This window comes from Toxorhynchites rutilus, chromosome 1 (assembly GCF_029784135.1).
Source record: "Toxorhynchites rutilus septentrionalis strain SRP chromosome 1, ASM2978413v1, whole genome shotgun sequence".
Taxonomy (NCBI): Eukaryota; Metazoa; Arthropoda; class Insecta; order Diptera; family Culicidae; genus Toxorhynchites; species Toxorhynchites rutilus.
Genome location: NC_073744.1, coordinates 172,452,812 through 172,471,646, shown reverse-complemented (window position 1 = coordinate 172,471,646; position 18,835 = coordinate 172,452,812). Strand labels below are relative to the sequence as shown.

The window sequence follows — 18,835 nt, the reverse complement described above, 5'->3', positions numbered from 1 at the left end:
ATTCTAGAGAGCTTACCTCACGATGAACTGGTCTCGGCAGTCCGACCGTTTATCTCGGAGTTTCGGTACGGGTTTATAAGGAAACGCCCCACCATCACCCATCTAAGAACCTTCACTAAGACTCCGGTTCGTTCAGTCGAGAAGCGTCTACAAGTTGATGCCGTGTACATCGAATTCCCCAAGGCGTTTGATAATGCTTTCGTACAAAGTTCGTGAACTGTTCGCTAGATAGACTCCCACCTTGTGAATGTGCAGGAGGATGCGTTTGTTCTACCGTCCGGGGTTCTCCAGGGTATTCCTTTGACCTCGGTTCTATCATCTTCACTCTGTCGATAAATGATGTGTGCAATCGTCTAAGCTGCTGCAAGCTTTTGTCTGCAGATGATTTAATAGAGTTTCAAATTATCATATCGGTTGTTGATTGCCACGCTCTGCAAGCTGATATTGAACGGCTGTCATCGTGGTCTAAAATAAATAGAATAATGGCAAGATGTAAGGAAAAATGCAAGATAATAAGATTTAGCTGAAGGAAATCATCAGTCCGAGTATTCGATGAATGAATCACCGCTTGTAAGAGTAAGGTCTAAAAAGGACCTTGGACAGCTTTTACACAGGAAAGTAAGATATCGGTGACAAACGTTGAAGCAAACCCTGTGCTTGACTTCCTACCCTATATTACGGTAATTTGATAACGTACGTGTCGTCGTGTGTTTGTCGATGTATGAAGTCACTGCACTGCTCTCTCGTTCGCAGTGTAGTGGAGTATGGAGCGCAAATTTGGGCTTCGTGTCATGGTGTGTACGTAACATGTATAGATAGTTGAAGTCCAAAAACGTTTGGTGAAAAATACGTTGTAGCGGCTCTCATAGGCAAACCTCGACAATCCATTGCCTTACGAACATCGTTGCGCGCTCATCGGACTTAATACTTTTTCGAGCCGGAGTAGCTTCCTGCAGAGACTGTTCATCTATGTCGTCCTGAGTAGCAACATCGATTGCAGTAATGCATCACATACGGATATAAGAAATCTCTAGAAAAAAGAATTGTGGAGATTATTTGAAAAATAACAAAAACATCGAGAAAATACAGAAAAATCCGACGGGAGATATTCAATTCTATGATTTTTTTTTATATATTGAACATTTGACATCTGTGGAAGTTCTCCATCATGCTATTCATACCAATTGCACGTCCCATTCGAAGATGAAAATACATGTTTAACACCCATACGAAATGGTAGAAGGATCGAAAATTCACAAACGCATGATTATCTTTCATTATACCATCATAAATCACCTAGCGAATCCAACCGTTACCGTAAAACACATTCTAAATCCTCCTTTAGAAAAGATTCCCTGAACAGCTTCTAATCTAGTTTTATATGTTACACACTTCAGTGTTTCAAAGTGTGGCCTATTCAGGTAAGTTACCCGAGTATCAGTCGGTCGACCGGACAGGAGCAGCTCTGTTGGCTGTCGCTGTGGCGGTCTGTGTTGTTCTTTGAAATCTGTGTTGTTTCGTTTGTTTGTTTTCCTCTCTTAGTGATGGAATTGAATCTATCAACTCAGTGACATCTTTTGCTACAAAACAGACGACGCACATTATTCCCACAGTCTGTAACGCCACAAACAACACAGATGCGTGCACACATACACCGTACCCAACAACACAATGATTGTTTGCCTTTGATTATGGATTGAATCTCTCTATCCAGTAGATGACGATGATGATGATTTTGCTTGAACAATTATGTCCCCATAGTTTCTGAACTGATACAAAACTATAATTCGGCCACACTCGATCATCCAACCAAAAAAGAAGCTTCTCTAAACTAACCTAAACACACTCCAACCTTTGTATTTTTCCCTGAATATAATGTACCTATCTCCGGTAGAGTTATATTGTTTAATTTCATTCATATCGCTGTGGCTATTTTAGTTTCCAACGCTTCTCAAGAGCTTCCAAATTCAATGTTTTCTTTGTACGCAATCTGCCGTTTTGATTTTCGGTTTCCAGTTTTTGGGTTTCTCTGAGTGATTCTTGCCAATATGGTTGAGTTCTATCTAGTAAAAGTTTTTTTCCGTCTTGTATCTGTCCTTAATCTCTCCAGTTATGGCTTACATGGAGATCTTCGGAAGCGCTACCCAGAACCAGTCGGAGTTTATGCGACATTCGGTGCACACGTACAATCTGTCACATCACTCCAGTGAACAGCAGCACCACCAGTTTCACCAGCAGCAACATCATCAGGCGGTATCGATGACGAGCGGAGCCAGCAGCAACAGTATCACCCACAGTCAGACTATGAGGTACGCATACAAATGATCTATCCCGGCTAACCAGAAGTGTCCAACGATTTGTTTTTTTTTTCATCTTGCTTTTCTAACGCACAGTTTGTCACCCTCCCGTATTGGGCCACCCCCCGTGTCACCGCCAAGCTCGCCCTGTTTGAACGTGAAACCGCCAGCATTACCACCGAAGCGCCAGCGCATCAACAGCAAGACCCCGAGTATAACCTCCACGCCGCCACCTAGTCCGAAAATATTTGGCACCGATCAGCCATCCCAATCGTCACCATCACCCTCGCAGCATCACAGCTGTTCGTCCCCGTCGCCATCGTCATCCTCCGTGGGCACGCTACTACCAACGCCTCCGCCAAAGAATCAAACCGCCCTAAATTCCGCCGCTAACAGCACGTCCCCGACTAACAACCATTACGAGAGCCAGCAGCCGTCTGCAGCCGTGACCAAAATCAAGGTATCCCCGGTTTCTGGGGACGATCAGCTTTTAGCTTCTAACTCTAGTACTATCCCGAACACTACCACTTCTCCAACCCTCCTGCATCACGTGCAGTATAACAGTTTCAATAATCTTAACCACAACAACAACAACAACAACAGCAGCAGCAGCAGTAATACTAAGTTAGCTTGCAATAACATCGGCACTGGTAAGCCATCCGAAGGGGAATACCTCCACCTGTGCGATTCCGTGTCGAACTCCCTGCCACACTATCAAAACATGCACTCCTTAGCGGATATCAGTGGCATGACATCAGCGATGACGATGACGAATCTCAATAGTTCTATCGATAATAACCTTCTAGTCAACAAAAGCAACAACAACAACAACAACAACAACAACAACAATAATCGTAACCCAGATACCGAAGTGGCGGCCGCCGACGTCCGGGAGGCCAACTTCACCAGCCAGCCGGAGGACGACGAGGTTGAGGTGGTACTTAGGCGCAATAACAAGGTGCTTAGCACAATTCTTGATCTCTCTAACACATATCGGCGTGATGGGTTCCACTAATCATATCTTCAGCTTAGCTTAGATTTTATTTTCTTTCAAACCGTAGCTCTCAGCTCTGTGAGAATCATAGCATTTGTGCCACGTTTTTGTTCCATCGATGATTCCTGATGGCCACTGAAACATTAACCATTTTCCTCCGTGTGTTCACAGAACGGAATCACACTGATCGAGCAACAGCAGCCCGCCCATTTGATGGACGAACTGGATGTTAGCAATTATCTGGTGTTCAAGAAGGACAACGAGGACGGTCCGGACGTGAAGGGGGGTCATCCGGATGCGCTCATCATACACGCAACCAAAGTGCAGAAGATTTCCGATGGTAAGTGCGCCCCGCGCCGCTTGAGCGCAGCTCAACAGTTCTTGTGATCTAATTTTACGTCAATAATCCACAAAGTTGAAGCACAATAGTTTGATAGATTTCGTTTTCTCAAATGTGTTTTTTTTCTGTCTCATTTCTTCTACCTTCGCTCACTCGCTAACCACCGATAACGGTTGATTTGCACACAAACGCGTGCACTGTTTTTCTCTGTTGGTTTTGAACAATGGGCACCATTGTTTACATACTAATAACACGATGTCACCAACATTTTGCTCACGTTAAATGATTCACCCACTGTTTCATCAACATAAATAGTCACTGATGAGTTTTTAGAGGATGGTAAGCGATCCCTTTCACAGGAATAAACTCATTAATGGAGAAGAACTATGAAAAAATAGCCTGTAGAGAGTAGATGTGTGGTCGTCTGTTATATTAATTTCGAAGAAGTTTGCACATAATGGATGCATGCGAATTTAGATTTTGTTATGAAACGTTTTGATTTTTCTCTTGCATTATTGCTTGTTATTATGTTTTGAAACAAAAAAATCTACTATCCTTGCTCAACGTAACCGAAATTAATAGTATCACAATTTAAATACAGCGTGCGTTCAAAGAGTTTCATGACTGTATTCTTCTGAGTAGAAGAGCGCGCGTTGACTCGTTCCACCTTCAGAAAGAAGTTGTGGAAATCGCTAGTGGAGTAGGATGTGTTTTTTTTGTGATAAATCAACTGCTATTGATTTATCTATCTCCTCACACAACTTCTCCTCCCAGTTACCCTGGAAGGTCCTTGTTGATTTTACCTGTGAACCGCTGTCCAACACTTGAGGATTTTGATATATCACTTTTTGATATCGGTCATAAACACATTCCCGGAATTAGCGGTTCGCCTGGTAAAAAAAACAGTTTCTTGGTAGGCACTCGAAGTGCAGACAACGATAAGATCGCATCGCAGAAAACTTTTAACTCTTCAAAAATTGGCACAGATAGAGGGAATGAACTCAACAGCTCAGTCAGAGTTTAAAGCTGCTGAATCGTATGAATATTTATGGAGACTTATGTGTTGTGCAGTGTTTGACGCTTGACCGTTTCACTGAATAATTCGCTCTCGTTTGTTCAAATATGATTTCACAAAAATCATGTCCCACAGTGGCATTCTTTTGATTCTACGTGTTACGAATCATGGCACAAAAGAGAACCAGACAACTCTGCTTCGGTTCGCCCATCATGATACACGAGCAAGCAATCCAAAACCGTCATGAACGGTTTCGTTACAGAAAGTTTATATTCTTCTTTGCCTCTAATTCATTACATGTCGAACCTCTCCATGCATCATGAAGCAGCAGGATCATGCGGACTATGCAAAGCGTATGATTCATACTCAATTAATGCATGAGTGTAAGAGAGCGCAAACTATGTGAATATTCAGCTAGATAGACGCTCAGTGAAGGCTAGTCAAATTATATTTTTCATTTTTAACCTATTTATTTTAACCTTTAAGCTATGCCTTGCAAAATATATATACAGTCAATCGCAAAATTAAATATACACCCGTTGTTCTAGTTACAATACTCAAGTGAATTTATATCAGTGTTCCCACACAATGTAACCATCTTGATTCCACCCAAATTCAAATCATTTTACTCTAAGTGTATGAAACAGAAATAAATCAGTTAATGTTTGAAAGCTCACGCGTACGGTTGTTTATTTGTTCACGCTGAGCCAAATTTCGGTTATACAGTCCACTCTCTCGGAGCTACAAGTTTGGTCCTTCGAGCCGGATTTGTGGCTGAACTCGAAAAATCGAATCGATCGTATTTCCTAGCGTGGAAATTGCGAAATCGGAATGTATTTTCGGACAAATTTTGAATTGAAAAAGAACGCCATTGAATCGGCGTATTCGTTTGATTGTTTCTCGGAACAAAAGGTACAAAAGTGGAGACAAAATGGCGCCTACTGCACATACTCCAAAGAGCGGCAAAAAGAAGGGAAAAAAGAGGGTTCGGTACCCACGCTTACCGTTGGTGAACAATTACTGCAACAGAAGTTAAAGGAATCGAACTGACAAAAGAAAGAGGAATTCGACGTGTTGCTAAAGAAAAAAGAATCGGTGGCAAGGAAGTTGACTCGCATACAAGTTTCGTTGGAAGAACCTGAGACAGCAGATAAACATTATTTGCAACTCCAGTTGAAAATGTTGGATTGTGCTTACAATGAATACTGTGATTTACAGAATCGCATATACGACCTAAACACAAGTGACGAAATACAGTGTGCGGAAGAAATGCGATTTATTGAGTTTGAACAGCTGTACAGTGCACTCTATGTACAGTTAATGAAAAAATTTGAAGCATCAGTAAAAAGTGAGATGAAACCAGTGGTAGTGCAACCCGTTCACAGTCAGTCGTCTGTTCCTCCTTTGAAGGTTCCGTTGCCAACATTCGACGGGAATTTCGAGAATTGGTTCGCGTTCAAAAATATGTTTGAGAACGTGATGGCACGCTATGACAATGAATCCCCGGCCATCAAGTTGTATCATTTGCGCAATTCATTAATTGGCGCAGCTGCCGGAGTGATAGACCAGGACATCATAAATAATAATGATTATGATGCTGCCTGGAAGACGCTACGTGAGCGTTTCGAAGATAAACAAGTGATCATTGATAAACATATCGATGCAATGTTCAACATACAAGCAATGACAAAGGAAAGCGCAGTAGGTCTTCGGAAGCTTATTGACACAGTTTCGAAAAACGTCGACGCTTTAAAGAATCTGGATTTGCCGGTGGAAGGATTGGGCGAAATGATGCTCTTGAACGTGCTTGTGAAAAAATTCGACCTTGAGACACGTAAAGCGTGGGGATTAAATCAAAGGGACAATGAGTTAGCGGATTATAATTCCACAATGGAATTTCTCAAAGAAAGGTATAAGGTGTATGAAAAAATAAGTCGTAGTAGCAAGGTGACAACAGAAGTGGTGAAACAATTACGTACCGCTGGAAAAACGGACACAAAGGTACACAGCCTTGTTACTACCAGTGAGAAGTGTTCGCACTGTAAGGGAGATCATGAAATCTGGAGGTGTGAAGTTTTTAAGAAAATACCAGTGAATGAAAAATACAATTCTCTACGCAAGAGTGGTTCCTGTTTCAACTGTTTGGAGAAGGGACTCGTCGTAGGAAAGTGTAAATTGGAGCGGTCGTGCAAGCAGTGTGGCAAACGTCATCATACGTGTGGTTTTTGAAGCTGCGTATCCATTTGCCAACGTTGGGATAGACTTTGCCGGGCCGTTTACGCTGAAAGCAGTTTCGACTATCAAAAAAAGTGTCACGACCAAAGGATATGTGTGTGTTTTCATTTGTATGGCTACACGGGCTATTCATTTGGAAGCAGTATCAAATCTCTCTACGGATGCATTTCTGGCTGCCCTTCAACGGTTCGTTAGTCGGAGGGGTCTACCAACGAGGATATTTTCAGACAATGCCACCAATTTTGTTGGTGCAAATAATGAACTAGTGAAACTTGCCAATCTATTTGAAACCGAGATGCACAAGAATAAGTTGAATGGATTCTGCGTTCAAAGAAATATTGACTGGTCCTTCATTCCTCCACGTAGTCCCCATTTTGGTGGAATATGGGATGCCGGAGTGAAGTCTGCCAAATTTCACCTACGCCCAATTTTAGCGGACCACAGACTCTCGTATGAGGAACTGACGACAGTGTTGGCACACATAGAGGCCATTTTGAATTCCCGCCCGTTGATTCCGTGTTCTGACGATCCCAATGATATGACAGCTATTAGGCCGGCTCATTTTTTGGTGGGCAGAGAGTTTCAAGCAGTTCTCGAACCATCGTATGAGCACATCAAACCCGGAAGGCTGGCCAGATGGCAGGTACTACAGGACCTGAAGCAGAAGTATTTGCGTACCTGGTCAGTAGATTATCTTCAAGAACTACAACGACGTCAACGGGATTTCAATATAACCAGATTCAAGGTGGGTGCATTAGTGCTCATCGTTGATGACAATCTTCCTCCACTTCAGTGAAGTCTTGCGCGTATTAAGGAGTTACACCCCGGGAGCGATGGCCACGTGAGAGTGGTAACATTGAAGACGAAGGATTCTATCATCAAACGAGCGATAAAGTACTTGTGTTTGTTGCCACTTGACGAGGAGGAGTCAACATCTGACGTTTGAAATGAGGCCATTTCAACGGCCGGGAGGATGTTCTAGTTACAATACTCAAGTGAATTTATATCAGTGTTCCCACACAATGTAACCATCTTGATTCCACCCAAATTCAAATCATTTTACTCTAAGTGTATGAAACAGAAATAAATCAGTTAATGTTTGAAAGCTCACGCGTACGGTTGTTTATTTGTTCACGCTGAGCCAAATTTCGGTTATACAGTCCACTCTCTCGGAGCTACACCCGTGTTGGCTTGTCATTTTTGAGTTTCTTCACTCGCGTACGATGAGATCAGTTTGCTCCGGGTCATTATCCTGTTGAAAGTAGTGATCACGGAAGAGACCCAATTTCTGCACGAGACACTGAAAGTTACGTTTCAGGATGTTCAATGAAGCCATCTTGTCCATCGCCGAATCGATAAACTCCATGGTTCCAGTTCCAGAAGTCGCCATCGTACCATACACCATCTGACCGTCGCCACCGTGTTTTACCGTAGGAACCAAATGCTGAATCTGGAGCACCGATCCTGGTTTTCTTCACACCATCTGTCCTCCATCCGATTTGAAGAGATTGGTTTTCATTTCATCTGTATAAAAGACCTTGTTCCAGAACTCCTTAGGTCTGTTAACATATGCCCAAGCAAACTGTAGTGGTTTTTTCATATTCACCATTGAGATGAAAGGCTTTACACGGCCAACACGACCTCTCAGATTGTTCCTGTATGCTCCTCTCCAGACAGTGCCTGTGCAGACAAGTCTTCCAATGGTGCCGGCTTCCTCTAACTTGCCATTTTGATAAAAACTTTTTCAAACATCAATAAAAAATAAAAACCAACACTGCCCAAGCAGTGGTTAAGTGTTGACACCAATCACTGACGAAAAATAAAATACGCTAATTCGCAATGATCTTACTTACAAGGCTAATTTGTTCGGAAAAATTTAAGGTGTACACCAATGTCCTGGAAAAAAAGGTAATGAAGATGGTCGGGTTTCAAGCGACATAGCATGCGCTGCCATAACTATTTCGCAAATAGTAACGTCAGTCGTTGTGTTTATCTTTGATTGCTCACCGCATCCATGTGAAAATGCTATTTTCAGGAAGTAATTTATCAATTAAAAACGTTCATTTTTGTAGAGCTCCCGCTGACTATGAGGCTAATGTGATAGCGTGGAGTGAATATTAGTGAAATCACGTCGAAAGAGACGGATAAAAGTGATATTTCCATGCGGCATTTTCACTCCCCCACCTTCATAGAAACAAACGAAGATTCATTATTTTACCGTGATGAAGTTGATTTTTCGAAGGCTCTCAGTGACGGTGTGTATGTTGTTAGATAATAATCGCCAACCAATCAAAATTTCACCGAAAATGTTACTGTTTTCGAGAACTAAGCATACGACTGCTCTCTCGACCCTTTTACCACATGAATAATCGAAATAAGACACGATATAATTGCCATCTGTTAAAAAAACAACCAGTTGAATAATTTCATGAGAATTTTGATTCAAATTGTCATGCAACCGTGAGTACTTTCAACATTGTTTTGTTTCTTTCATGCTATGCCTAGAATAGAGATTGTTTTTAATTTTTAAAGAATAAACAATTAGCAGGAAACTTTTCGCGGAATTTTATTGTAAGTACAGTTAGCTAAATGTGTGAGTAATTAATATGCATCAAAAGAATCGATGTATTCAAAATATTTTATACCAAATAAATAGAAAGTATCGTCGAGTAGCATTTGTACACTCAATTTTGTGATTTTGTGATTCATTTGGCGCAACAAAAGTCAATACTGTTATTCGGCCAAGTATTTGAATCATCTATCCATGTTACGGTTACGGTGGATTTAGGGATATATTCATGTGAAGAAATATGATGAGATTTATAGAAACCGCATCAACTGTTTACACTAGCCCGAACTTATATAATGAATATGTTCATATTTTCGGCGAATTTATTCGCCTGAAGTAGAACTGCATCCAACTTGAGTGATTTCTCACCAGTGAGAAATTCACAGTAATTCTATGTACCTCTAAGAAGTGTATCATAAATATTCTAACCCGTTTACATCTATTTTCGCGTCAATAAATCCATCTATAACTATAGATCTCCATAATGTAAACCCGCCTTTAGGTTATATATTCGTGAATGGTTACTTGCATGACATATTGTGTATATTTCAATATTTACAGATCTCCAAACACTGGTGTTGAATCATTTAGGAACATCATAAAATGGACATTCAATCGACGGTTGAACTAAAAATGTCATATGACATCTCGACATTTTTTCGTCAAATGACATTCAAACAACAACGAGAGACAGAGCGAGTGAGAGCGAGAGACAGCGAAAGAGAAAAAAACAAGAAAGAGAGCGCGAGAGAGAAAATGAAAGAGAGCGAGAGAGAGAGAATGAAAGAGAGCGAGAGAGAGAATGAAAGAGAACGAGAAAAAGAATGAAAGAGAGCGAGAGAGAAAGAACAAGAAAGAGAACGCGAGAGAGAGAATGAAAGAGAGCAAGAGAAAGTGGGCGAGAGAGAAAGATGAGACAGAGGGAGAGAGAGGGAGAAAGAGGAAAGAGAAAGAGAGAAAGAGGAGAGAGAGATAGAGAAAAAGGAGAGAGAGAGAGAGAGAAAGAGAAGAGAGAGAGGACAGAGAGAGAGCGAGACTTTCACAACGTTACGGAAAAAAAAACCCCTAGGTTTCGAATAACATCTTATAAAAGCAGCTGCATCGGTCAACCCGCCAGTTGTGACATGGAAAACTTACTTTTGTTGAATTTGACCAAGCTGTAAAAATTATTTTTCAACAAAAGCCATTGATGTACTTTTGATTATTGGCGTTACCGAAACCCCCAATCTTCAAGATTTTTTTCCGTTCTTCCGTTTTCCGGAAAATGTCAAAAAATCGAAAAAAAAAACATTGACAAAACCTCGTTTTGTACCTGTAGGAGGTTCAATTCAATGGTTCTTTCCTACATCACAATGTGTGATCTTTTATCAAAGTAATATTGTAGAAAAGTTTACATTTTTTGAACCTCACATAACCTAACAAAAACAAAGCCTTATTTTGTTAGGTTATGTGAGGTTATATACTTTTCGCATATAGTTGCTTTTAACCGAATTTATTGCCCCATAAAGTCATACAAAATTGAATGAAATCGAAAGTGAGTGCTAGCTAATAGACTAAGCTATCATTTAATGCCAAACCCCTACCATATGGTTACTTTCCAAAGCCATGAAAAATTATCAAAGTTGCTGTTCGATTTTTCGAAAATCCACGTAAAAAAACTCGTAAAAAACAGCGTTAAAAAACGCATAAAAATGGGTATACATCTCATTTGAACCCAAAAAAAGCATAAGCCAATTTCAAAGTAATACTCCTAATAAACTGACGCGGAAAATGCAGAGAAACCATTGAACAAATTAGATTTTCTTCATTCAAAACATTAAACCCAATAAGTAGAGAAGAGGTTGAAGAATCATTTTTTTCTAATATCTATAATGGCATTTTTTAAGTGCATCTGTAAAATTGGTTCTCAGCGTCTTCATTATCCATTATTCAAAGAAGACGGAACACAAATTAGGGCGTCTTTGTAGTCAAATTTTGTGCGAGTCCGCTCACAAAGCGAATGATCGTGGGACCCTCCAAAATTTTCAAACTTTAAAGTTCATCAGTCTCAAGACTAGAGACTGATTAATTTCAAAGTTCATAGTCCCTTCAATAAAAAACTATTAGAACATTGAGTTTGACTCCCAATCTAACTTGGAGTTATCGACGCGAATCCGTAGATTAGACTCTTGCCAAATTAAACAGTTTTGTTCGCATGGCTGCAACTAACGTTTGCATTAAAAAAATGCACTTTTTTCGGATGGTGGGTTTAGGATGCAGATAATTGAGGTTGATAAATTTCCCATGGAACTTAATTATATTAGCTTACAGTCAGCCGGAAAATTCGCCATGGCGGACGAAAACATGCGTGTAGGCATGTTTTTGAGTTCTTTATTCGTTTTTATTTATCAATTCCTTCTTAGTCTCAGCTTATCAGGGTTCGCCGACTTGGGTACCAAATCGATATTCAGCCGCTCCATCTCCTCTAACGATCGCTTCGAGCAGTGGGTCGACGCCAGATCCGGCCAGAACACCGCGTTTTCGCCCTTATAGTATTTCTTGATGAATAACGCAATTTCCGGCAGGCACTTCGTACTATAAATTTCCCCATTCACGGCCAGCCCGGAGCTGAAGAAGAGCGGCTTTGACACCCCCTTCTCGCTGATTGTCAGTCACAGCAGCACCTTCCTGGGGGACTTGGTGTGTGAAATAAACACTCACTTTCTTCGTGGGGGGAGTAAAATACGTAGTTCCCTGCCAGTCGTTGCCATCCAGTGTGAGATACGTCTCGTCGTCCATCACCACGTCACGATTCGCCGGGAAAATCGACTTGACCATCCTATCCAGCTGCTGCCGCTGTGTCATTGCCTGTAGCTCCGAGACCAGTGGACGGGACTTCCGTTTCCTGACATGTATGTCCATGTTCGTCAGGTACTTTTTCACTGTTTGGCCGGTTGCACCGACCTCCCGGGCAAGTGCACGCAGCGTTGTAACCACTTTTCCCTCGATCAGTCGCACTTTCTTTCGATGCTTTGATTGCTGTCCAATAGTGCCAAGATGTTATAGATACCGGAACGGGTGTATCCGGCGTCCACAAAGTGCCGCACGATGTCCGTTTTTGACGCGGCGGGGTACCGTTCTGTTCGACTGAGTTCGACCGATAGAGCTGTCAAATATTTTCTACTGACTCATGGGTTAGTAACGGCGAATTCGTTTTTGTTCAGTTTCAACCCCAGTGCCGCACTAACTGCTGTCAAAACGTTTTTTTATTCACTCAGTTTCGCACTCAGTGTCGCACTAGTTCGCCCCGAAAACTGTTAGTTTCGCACTGAGATGTTTCACGGGTTAGCACTCGGGTTCACCAATACAACTATACTGAACTGTCAAGTTCCGAATATTATTTTGGAAAATCTAAAAATAAAGACTAAAGGGTGTGTCACATCAAATTGCATCACGGAAAAAACGCTGTAGAAATCCGCCCAGTAGACCGATCCTTTTGAAAATTTTAGACAGTAAAATAAAAACTATTAAACAACTTTTGGCATTTTCTTTTTATTCATACTTCGAGCCCAAGCCCGTATGCTCGCACCTTCCTCTTTACCCCGTCCATAAGGTTCTGTACAACGTCAGGTTGTAGTTTTTTTTTGAACAGAAATCCATTTTCTCTTGAAGTCCGCCTCCGATTTGACAACTTTTGGGTTCTTCCGGAGGGCCTGCTTCATAATCGCCCAATATTTCTCTATTGGGCGAAGCTCCGGCGCGCTGGGAGGGTTCATTTCCTTTGGCACAAAGGTGACCCCGTTGGCTTCGTACCACTCCAACACGTCCTTTGAATAGTGGCACGAAGCGAGATCCGTGCTGCTTCAATAGTGGTAGTAAGCGCTTCTGTAGGCACTCCTTATGGTAAACCTGCCCGTTTACCGTGCCGGTCATCACGAAGGGGGCGCTCCGCTTTCCGCAAGAGCAGATCGCTTGCCACACCATGTACTTTTTGGCAAACTTGGATAGTTTCTGCTTGCGAATCTCCTCCGGAACGCTGATTTTGTCCTCTGCGGAGAAGAACAACAGGCCCGGCAGCTGACGAAAGTCCGCTTTGACGTAGGTTTCGTCGTCCATTACCAGGCAATGCGGCTTCGTCGGCATTTCGGTGTACAGCTTCCGGGCTCGCGTCTTCCCCACCATGTTTTGCCTTTCGTCGCGGTTAGGAGCCTTCTGAACCTTGTATGAACGCAGGCCCTCCCGCTGCTTGGTCCGCTGGACGAATGAACTTGACAAATTCAGCTTATTGGCGACATCCCGGACCGAAATTCTCGGATCACGTCTAAACTGCTTAACTACGCGCTTGTGATCTTTTTCACTGACGGAGCATCCATTTCGGCCGTTCTTCACCTTCCGGTCGATGGTTAGGTTCTCGAAGTATCGTTTTAGTACTCTGCTGACCGTGGATTGGACGATTCCCAGCATCTTACCGATGTCCCGATGTGACAACTCCGGATTCTCGAAATGAGTGCGCAGGATTAATTCACGACGTTCTTTTTCGTTCGACGACATTTTTCCAAATTTACGAAAAATTGACAGTGAAGCATGGCCAACGTGATCTATACACTCTTATCTGATTATAAGCGAAAGCTGAAGATATAATTCCTAAAAATTAAATTTCTACAGCGTTTTTTCCGTGATGCAATTTGATGTGACACACCCTTTATGAAAATGGAAAACCTGCTGCTTTTGCTTTTGTATTATTGGAAGCGTAATCCAATTCGGATTCTGATTTTGAAGAGTATATTCGAGTAGACGGTATTAAGCTACGTGTGCTTTCATTGGGAGGTGAAAATAATGATGGATATTCAGGTGGAATAAATTTCAAAATCAAAATTATGAATGAAAATTTACTTTAACGTATCGAATATTTATTTTATGTGATTAAATAAGAGGATTTTTCCGATATCGCAGAAACATATTGAACGAAAACTGTGTCTAATGATGATTTTATATTATAATAGTAATTATTTGTGGAACAAACAGGAAATGCATCGACAAATGGTTAAGTGAGTGTCAGAACTACATGTGTTAGGTAATCGAACAATATGAAGTACAAATTTTCATTCAAACTTTTATATGTTTACACTGCACTTGGCCCCTTGGAGAACAATTTACCTCCCAAGCACTAATATCACCACCAGACGTCGACACTGTACATTTGCCGTCGTAAATATAAACAAATCAGACTATATAACGTACACCAACAAAACAACGCATTCGTGAAACTGAAAACGTTTTTTTATTACAGAGTCAGTTTGGCACTGACTCAGTTTTAAAAACGAATTCGCTATATGATTGATACTGCATGGGTAGTTTCGTCAGTGCGTGTGAAGGTAAACACACGAAAAATCGGCAATTTTTGTCCATTTTTTTTATGCAAACGTTAGTAAAAGTCACGTACAGTGAAAACTTGCTGCTTAAGAACGCATCGCTGTGTGTGACGTGTTTCATTCACATCCTATTTTAGAGCCGGCACTGCCACGGTTACCGTACGAGCCAAAACCGTCAAGTCTGCCATAGTCTCTGATCTGTACATGTATTGACCATGGATTAAATTTTGTTAAGTTAAGACGGTATGACTATTTTGGTGATTTATTTTTGTTATCAATATTTAAAAGGATTTGAAATTCATTGTAGTGTATTACTCAGTTTAGAAGCATGAAAAAAGTTAGCTATATCTGTCATTTAATTTTGCACGCCATTCAACCAAAAATTAGCATGTGTAACTGCCCAATGACCTTCGAAAATATTGCGCCTGTTATATTCCGACGATTAAGACAAGATTCGGTACCCCTAGTTGGGTTGGAATTAGTGCAGATGACAACTAGGGACAATCACAATATAAGTTATTGACTCAGTGTGATTAGCTTTTCGATAATCGATTGAAATTTTCCCATTTCCGCATTATTTTCTTCGTATCTGATACTAACACTTGTTCATTCTATTCTATCCGGAAACCCTTAGCCTACGGAGAAGCATTTATCACAACGTTCCGTACCTTCATCTCTCCGTTGGAGCTGATCCAAAAACTAACCAGCCGGTACTCGCTGTTTCACTGTCAGATGATTGATGCGAAGCAGAAAGCCGCCAAAGAGTCCTTCTCACTTCTGGTACGAGTCGTCAACGACCTAACGTAAGTAGTTGACCCCCGGTCGAAAATCACCAGACAGATTGTAGCATATGTCCCCAACTACTTGTAGATGCCCTGATCTATCCCGCCGGCTGCTGGAGATCCTGATGAACTTCGTCTACCAGCTGGTCTGCGCTGGCCACCTCACGATGGCCAAGCTACTGCGGGTGAAGCTCATCGAGAAGGTGTCCCTCTACAAGCAGAAACAACCCAAGGAACCAAGTTCGCTGGCCCTATCGTTCCGAGCAGTCATGACCTCCCCGCCGACTCTGCTGGATCTGAAATCGGCAGAAATAGCCGAGCAGATGACCCTGCTCGACGCGGAGCTGTTCCACAAGATCGAAATCCCCGAGGTGTTGATCTGGGCCCAGGAACAGAACGAGGAACGTTCGCCCAACCTGACGACGTTCACCGAGCATTTCAACAAGATGTCCTACTGGTAAGGGAAAGCTTTCAAGCATGAAGCTTGGCGTGAGCGTTAATTTTATATATTTGCAGGGCACGTTCGCAAATTCTTAGACAAGAAGATGCCAAAGATAGGGAAAAACATGTGATTAAGTTTATTAAGATAATGAAACATTTGCGGAAGATTAACAATTACAACTCGTACTTGGCGTTGCTGTCGGCGCTCGATTCCGCACCAATCAGACGGTAAGAAGCAAATCTGGATCTGTAATGCTAGAATCAAATATGAATATGAATTGCCTCTTTTGTAGACTCGAATGGCATCGCACTATTACCGAGGGACTGAAAGAGTATTGCGCGTTGATCGATTCGAGTTCCAGTTTTCGAGCCTATCGCCAGGCGCTAGCCGAAACGAATCCTCCCTGCATACCTTACATGTAAGTGAAAAAAAAATCCTCCGCAGATTATTTTCCGTTACTAATTTTTTATGTTTATTTTGGACAGCGGTCTAGTTCTACAGGATCTCACCTTCGTGCACATCGGCAATCCGGATCTGCTCGCGGATGGCTCCATAAATTTCTCCAAACGCTGGCAACAGTACCACATTGTGGTAAACATGAAGCGTTTCAAGAAAGGGTAAGTTTCCAACGAAATTCCGCGCAACACGAGATAACACACCCAACTTGTTTTTTGTTTGTTTTATTTTCAGCAGATCGTATCAGTTCAAGAAAAACGAGAAAATTATCGGCTTTTTCGATAACTTCGAGAACTACCTGGACGAGGACGCCATGTGGCAGATTTCGGAAAGCATCAAGCCGCGGGGCGGACGAAAGCCGAACACTACCAGCAATTAGTATAAGCTGAACTGTCTCAAGGGCAGCGATGAACACGAGCAGCAGATGGTGGCGGTAGCGCAGCAGCGGAAATCCCAACAACAATCCCCGGCAGTGGTAGCGGTGGTAACGGACCAACAGCGCCAAGGTGGCGCCCGGTAAAATGTGCATCCCATACCACATTTGAGTTCCAATGATTCGTTTGGAGGGGGGAGGTATCGTTTCAAATGCCAAAAATGCTTTTTACGTGTATAAGTTAGTTGTTTTTTTTGTATTATTTTCAAACTGTTCGCAAATCCCTTTTGACGAAGCGATCAGACAGCATTTGGTTCGCATTTTGTTTTTCCTGTAAACCAAAATGCTCTTTCTTATGTGGCAAATGTGTTATTTTAGTTCTTACGTCGTATTTTTTTAATACTATCAGAGATTAAAAGTTCGTCCCTAGTTTATTCTTGTAAGGCACACATACCCAAACACAGACAAACACAGCAAAGGAAGAAAAGATAATTTTATTTATATTCAACACCCTATTCTCTAGCATAGTGTGGCTTCGGCGGGCTGAATCTAGCGAGGCAAATTGTAAATAAAACTATGTGTTATATGGTAGCGAGCGCCATAGGAAGCAAACACTACATTATGAAACAAACAGAAACACTAGAACGAACACAGACAAACACACAAACTGTAATGTTAAATCTCTCCAAGCGCAAACAAAAATATACAGTCCTACACATACACTACCGAATAACCACACAAAGAATCTGAATAAATTTTCATTCAACCTATTTAATTTCATTCAGTTGGGATTACTTTCATTTCAAATCTGAAACTTCCCTATTATTGGTATGGTTTGTTGTTGATTTTCGTTCTCACAATATGAAGCTACGACAATTACACAACGTTAAACTTAACTTGCGACATATACAAGTAAATAAATACCAACATTAAACCGTATCTGTGCAATGAACATCTCAAACAACGAATCAAACATTAAACGTATGCAACAGTAGTAACAACCGACTACTACTAGTTAATGAAAGCAAAACAAAACAACATAACAAAAAAAACACATTCGCACATACTGTTTTAATCGAAATAATCGTTACAATAACACACCATCAATAGTGATATAGATGTTATAACCAATCAACAAATTTCAGCTGTATTACTTAAACTGGGTGTCAACAACAACAACAACAAAAAATGTCCTTCTACGGCGTTAACAGTTACTCAAACACTTCTACTGCTAATAGTCGAGAAACAATCTGCCGTGTGTACCGTGAAGCTCCCTTATATCAGCCAGTGCATAATTCCACCCACTTTACATGAAATACTGTTTTTCACACTAGCTATCTTATTTCTTCTGATAAAATGTTTTTGTGTATACTTGCAAAACTATAACTATATGAAAAATTGGCAACAAAGTACTATTGATTAAGCTTAACGATATAAATTTCAGCTAATATCGTTCGTCGACCTGTAATCCGCCATTTTTGTTGTTTTCCTTAGTAAAGTGGCTAAGAGCATTGTCCACAGTTGTTATCAATTTACAAAGTGTAAACGATTGAAAATCTCCGGAAAGTAATAAAAACTGAACAATACAGGTTCGCTGCATTGATTTATTAGTTTTTTTCACATCTTTTCGTTGCAAATTCGATCGGTTATCTCCAAAACAAACATGGTTGGAACAAGGACACCCCTATTTCTACTTGTTTTTTATTTCGCACAACAGATTTCATTTACTATAATGCGATGAGTACAACGAACGCCAGTCAGAAACGCAAGCAATAGGATAGGTCGAAAATAGCGACGCTGTGAAAATGGCGAGAACCGGATTTCCCTTTCGAAAGCACGGAATTCCGTATCCAACACTGCGCGAGAAGGTCTTGGGAAAGTATTTCAGACCACGCCCTGGAAAAGCAACCGTTCTCGATGTCACAGAAGGATGAATAGTTGAATGGCTGTTAGTCAAAGCAAAAGCTGGATTCCCCGTGAA

General features: G+C 41.4%; 1 protein-coding gene across 12 annotated transcripts in view; it reads left to right on the top strand.

Annotated features, from left to right (window-relative positions):
* LOC129763392 (guanine nucleotide-releasing factor 2) overlaps window positions 1–17,634 on the top strand; it is a 117,267-nt gene extending 99,633 nt beyond the window's left edge. For 5 of the 12 annotated variants that reach the window (XM_055762412.1, XM_055762404.1, XM_055762403.1 and 2 more), the window contains 11 exons: window positions 1,398–1,421; window positions 2,111–2,309; window positions 2,394–3,255; window positions 3,463–3,631; window positions 3,947–3,970; window positions 15,436–15,604; window positions 15,672–16,040; window positions 16,100–16,252; window positions 16,318–16,443; window positions 16,511–16,642; window positions 16,716–17,634. In XM_055762412.1, the coding sequence (XP_055618387.1) occupies window positions 1,398–1,421; window positions 2,111–2,309; window positions 2,394–3,255; window positions 3,463–3,631; window positions 3,947–3,970; window positions 15,436–15,604; window positions 15,672–16,040; window positions 16,100–16,252; window positions 16,318–16,443; window positions 16,511–16,642; window positions 16,716–16,860 (2,372 nt within the window). In that variant the 3' untranslated portion in view covers window positions 16,861–17,634. The remainder of the gene's footprint in view (window positions 1–1,397; window positions 1,422–2,110; window positions 2,310–2,393; window positions 3,256–3,462; window positions 3,632–3,946; window positions 3,971–15,435; window positions 15,605–15,671; window positions 16,041–16,099; window positions 16,253–16,317; window positions 16,444–16,510; window positions 16,643–16,715) is intronic. The other 7 variants (XM_055762406.1, XM_055762408.1, XM_055762413.1 and 4 more) reach the window with 6 other exon arrangements.
* Window positions 17,635–18,835: the final 1,201 nt, after the last annotated feature.